This window comes from Arachis ipaensis, chromosome B5 (assembly GCF_059453495.1).
Source record: "Arachis ipaensis isolate K30076 ecotype BB chromosome B5, ASM5945349v1, whole genome shotgun sequence".
Lineage (NCBI taxonomy): Eukaryota > Viridiplantae > Streptophyta > Magnoliopsida > Fabales > Fabaceae > Arachis > Arachis ipaensis.
Window position 1 is genome coordinate 92,040,015 of NC_142440.1, and position 5,214 is coordinate 92,045,228.

At 30.8% G+C, this 5,214-nt stretch overlaps 1 protein-coding gene across 1 annotated transcript; it reads right to left on the reverse strand.

Annotated features, from left to right (window-relative positions):
• Positions 1-3,506: 3,506 nt before the first annotated feature.
• LOC107643717 (DNA mismatch repair protein MSH3-like) lies at positions 3,507-4,760 on the reverse strand. Its single transcript, XM_088486548.1, has 4 exons — positions 4,719-4,760; positions 4,182-4,280; positions 3,997-4,077; positions 3,507-3,623 (listed from the first exon to the last, which is right to left on the reverse strand). Exons 1-4 carry the CDS (start codon positions 4,758-4,760, stop codon positions 3,507-3,509), a joined length of 339 nt encoding a protein of 112 aa, XP_088342674.1.
• Positions 4,761-5,214: the final 454 nt, after the last annotated feature.

Consider the following 5,214-nt stretch of genomic DNA (forward strand, 5'->3'; position numbering starts at 1 on the left):
TGGATTATTGATATTGTTGTTGCTAAATATTGTTAGATATCTTCATTGAGGTAATACTTTGTTACTTGATATTGTGTTTTGAATGTTGAATATTTGCACATACCAAGTACTTATGACATTGCCTTCATGAATCTTGTTGGATTTCTAAATTGCCTGTTGTAGCTAGCCACCATGTAATTTGATTTCATTATCTGTCGTTAGGTAATTTGTTCTTAGTTGATGCATTTTTTGTTAGGTGATGCTTGCTATGATTGATTTTTATTTAAGTCACCTAGTTGATGCATTAAAATTAAGGAATTGTGAAATTGGATCATAAGCTTATTCTAGTGACATTTTTTGAGCTTTTTAAGCTTTGTGGATTATGCTTGCCATGTTTTCCACTTCATGTCATTTAGGTGTTGCAAACAAACTTTTCTCTATCATCCTTTCACAATTTCTTGATTGTTGCTTGATTGCTTTTATGTTCCTTGAGTACTTGTTTGTTTATCTTAACCTACAAGTCTCTTTTGAAGTATTTTAAGCACACTATAATGAGTGAAGTGGATGTTTCTTTTGTGTAATTGTGACATAGCTTTCTATGCTAGTGTATGTTCTAAACTGTGCAACTAAGAATTCACACACTTGTTTCCTTCATGTCACAAACGTATTCACTCACTTCATTTTAGTGATTCTTGCCTCACTCCAACAATCTATGCTTCCTTGTTTTTGCATTTACTCATCTTACGGTGTTATTTTCTATTTTTCATGGATGATTCACCATAAGCAACAAAGGAAGCGAGAGAAAGAACATGCAGCAGCCGGTTGACCCACCAACTGAAGGTGGCAACTCGTGAAGTCGCCTTATCCCCTTGCTCATCTTTGGATGCACCGTGGACGGTGTAAACTTTTAAGTGTGGAGAGATCGTCACCGATCGGCAATCTTAGGTGAAAAGTTCTAATCCCAAACACTTTCACATTCTTTTTGAATTCTTAGTTGCATTTTCTTTCTTGGTTTGTATATATTTTGAGATCTAATTGCATTCTTCTTAGTTATTGCATTTCTTATAAACATGTACAATAAGCTTAGTTAAAATAATGAAATTTTCCAAGAAAAACATTCTTAATAGGGCATTGATATCCTAATTGATTTGAGTTGATATTTGTTTCATTGAAACTTGCTTGAAATATATTGTGGAACATGTTTTTGAGCTAAGAACACATAAGCATGTGAGTTTTAAGCCTAATTGTGTGGTTACATCATATTAACCACTGTTTTCATTCTTGTGTGTGTTATTCTCTTTTTATGATTGTAATCTTTGATTTGTTTGATTTTTTATGTCCATTTTTTGATGTATATATGTATTTATATAATTAAGGCCATAATTTCATTTAGCTCAATTGTCCCAAATAGCCTACCCTTTTTTCTTCCTTTGTTAACTAACTTTGAGCCTATTTCAATCCCCTATTGTTCTTAAATTTAGTACATTACTAGCCTTAAAGCAAAAAATAATAAATGTCCTTTATTTAGATCTTTGATTAGCTTAGGCTAGTGAGAGTGTGCATCATATAAGTGTGGAAAAGTTTGGAAACATTAGTTGAAGTAAACGTGTGTTTTTGTATTTTTGTTAAAGATCATGGGAATTGGGTACATACTCATGCATTAAATGTTTAAACCATATGCATTGATTCTCTTGTATACATTTTAGTTTGAAGGAAAAGAAAAAAAAAAGAATTTCTCAAAATAAGAATCACTTCCACTACAAAAAAAATTGGTTAAAATGGCAGTTTTTGGGTATTTACGGCAGTTTTAACCGCCATTATTACCAAAAATGGCGGTTTTAAAAAACGACGTAATTCTGGGCGCTATTCTGGTTATTGCGACGGTTTTCAGAAAACCGCCACAATTTCTTGGGTTAAAACGGCAGTTTTTGGATAGGTTAAAACGGCGGTTCAAACTATCATTATTTTCAAATAAAATAGCATTTTTGGTTAGTTAAAATGGCGGTTCAAATCGCCGTTATTTCCAGGACAAAAATAGCATTTTTGGTTGGTTAAAATGGTGTTTACGAACCGCCGTTTTTACCCTGACAAAGCAGCGTTTTGGTTGCTTAAAATGGCATTTTTAGTTGGTTAAAATGGCATTTGAAACAGCCATTTTTATCGAATTAAAATGGCATTTTATGTTGTTTAAAATGACAGTTACAAACCGCCCTTTTTACCGGATAAAAGTGACTTTTTATCATTTACAAAGACAAACTTTAACTGTCATTTTTATCGAATTAAACAAATAATTTTTTTACTAAACTTTTTCAGTAACAAAAAATCAATACTCATAAAGAAAATATTATATAACTTATAAACAATGTATTACATATAATATATTATTTTTAGTATTAAAAATCAAAAGTAATAACCCCTATACAAATAAAGTATCTAACATAATATAATTTTTTAATTATAAATGTCTTAACATGTAGCTCTTAATACATAAAATTTCCATCATAGCTTTTGGTGCACTTTGTCATAATAATCTCTGTCCTCACTCCAATCCTTCTTTTGTCTTAATTATTTGCTTCTAAAGTGCTTATTTTCACGCCCAACTTTTTCCTGAAAGAAAATCATGTTAATTTTAATTAATTTTCATTTCACAACTTGATTTATTATTATTATTATTATTATTATTATTTAAAATAAAAAATGAAAAAAAGAACACAATCATTGCACCTGTTAGATTTTTTAAGGATTGCTCAATCTCCCAGCAAGCCATTATTGCTTCCATTGCATGGACACAAACATGTTGTTGGAGTTGTTCTTTGAAGGAACAGAGCAACAAAACATAGTGTGATTGCAACAATCAGCACCAACCATGAAATCATATTTAAATAAAGAACACAATTCTGGAATTAATGAATTACAAATAAAATAGAAATACTATTGTTCAAGCCCACTGCCATGATAGATATATATGACTACAAAACCATCTCAATTATGAATAATAATTATCCAAATTTGAGATTCGACACAAAATCAACAACGATCGAAGTCTTGATTATATAAATTTTAATACTGTATCATATTTAGCTGTGGGAATGAATGGACAAAAGATCAGTCACATATTTTGTTTGTGACAAGTCCCTTCCTTTGCCCACCGAAGCCTTGACCCTGTTGAAGTCGAGCATTCCCATGTCAAGTTGGCTTCCATCTCCTTCAATCTCATTCCCTCCACTGAAAAGAAAACCACTTCTTGAGTTCCCTCCATTCATCAAGAAATAACCCATCTTCTCATATTAATGAAGAATTTTTCCCATTTCTCTTTTCACTAAACAAGTTTAATATGTATATAAAAAAAGACTAACCCTCACATAATATATATGCACATTCATAAATAAAACAATATTTAGAGAGAGAAAGTAGAGTGTGTGTGTGTTTGAGAGAGAGAGAGAACCTTCTTGTTAACCAGGGATGCATTTACAAGTGATTTCATAACCATCATTGCTTTTTAATTAACTGTTGATGTATATTAGTAGTCAAAGCCTTTTAATTAGCTTTGACTCAGAGTCTTGCTGGAAACTAAACTCCAAATCAGGAACATTCTTGAAATGGTTCAGCTCAACAAAACAAATAAAGCTCCAATATTTGCTACACTGATTGGAAAGGAAGCAAAGTTCGAGTTAATATCATCAGAATTTACAACTAATAATAACCAGATTTTTCAAAAAAAGTAAATCTCCATTACTAGTTCTAAATTAAGCCAAAATGCCAAATATATACATGCTCTTAATTATCTAGAAAATGAACTTTAAAAGTTCCACCCTAAAGAAATAATAATAAATTCTTGGGGATATTGCTATAATCATTAATAAATTTATAGTCTGTATCACAAGCTTCTACTAATATCCATTTTCTGAACTAACTTTAATCATATCATAAGTAAACAGGCACAAGATCAAAGTTTAAATAAAAAAGCAAATTTAAATGAGAACAAAAGCGAATAATGTAAAATAAATATTTTGATACCGATTTCATGGATTCTGCAATTTCAGATACAGCATGAAGACAAGCAGAAATCATGGTCTGATCCCATAATGGATGAGATACCTATTTCATGAATAAGAACAATTAGATAAAGGATTTTCTTTAGCTGAAAGAATCAATAATTCAACATTCAATGGTGGTATATCAAAACTAGAAGCACTTCGTACCCAATGCCTAAGAAGCCTAGAACCGAATATAGTAAGGGTGCGATTCATAATTTGCAGCAAGGACCCATTCTTAGATCCATCACTATTATTTTTTAAAATCTAAAATCACATAGAAACATCCATTAGCAATAAGTATACACAACAGAGTCTAAAATTGTATGATGAAAATTAAAGCACACACAATAACAATTTTAGCTTGCACAATAGTGCAAGCAGAAAATAAAGTTCATAAAAAGTCTCTAAATGAATATTACAAGATCCTCCATGTAAAAGAAAAGAGCTATAAATACGGAGGTCACTGAATAGCAAGAAGCCAGGATATTTTCTTGCATGCTTTTATATGAATCTATGATAATTAAAAATTGAATCAAAGAAAATATGGACAGTTCAAATCTTGGTTAGAACAAATTTGATTAATAGAGCCAAGTTCTCAATGCATCACACATAAACAGTTTGTTATCATAGTTCAAAACAAACAGAAAAAGAAAAAAAAATCATCCAGCATGCTAATAAAAATTATGCTCCAAATATAATTACCTCTAGTTGTTGAAACACATTGGTTAAAAAGGTCTTTTCCATATTTCTTGAGAATGGACTTAAAGAAAAACCTGAGCATATCAGCAAAGCATAGAAACTACGACATAAAGTGGTTTCCAAAACCTACTTCTTTCTTGTAATAAAAAATTGCATATAGAACAAAGATAGTAAACAAGCAAGAGTGCAAGACAAATACCTAACCTTCTACACAACTTTATAGATGCTCTCCAAAATTCACTTCCAACTAAACAAGAATACTAACATCAGAATCTTTCATCATTCATATGCATCAAATTTTAGAAATAGAAACATTTTCTCAGCTCGATCAATTTACATTCTAAAAACAAAACAATGTCTCAAAATCTTTTGACTATCGTTGAATCACGAAAGATTAAAACTAGCACATTCTTCTGAAGTTGTGTATTGATGAATTCATATATCAACTCCAGTGAAGAATCTCATCCATCTATCACAATCGAATCAACAAATTTCCTAA

Bases quoted from the DNA above. Each gene is read 5' to 3' on its own strand.
- LOC107643717 (XM_088486548.1), bottom strand. From the start codon at position 4,760: ATGGAAAAGACCTTTTTAACCAATGTGTTTCAACAACTAGAG. The intron at 4,281-4,718 runs GTAATTATATTT...ATGTGATTTTAG, and splicing joins ATGTGTTTCAACAACTAGAG to ATTTTAAAAAATAATAGTGA. The intron at 4,078-4,181 runs GTACGAAGTGCT...TTCATGAAATAG, and splicing joins CTAGGCTTCTTAGGCATTGG to GTATCTCATCCATTATGGGA.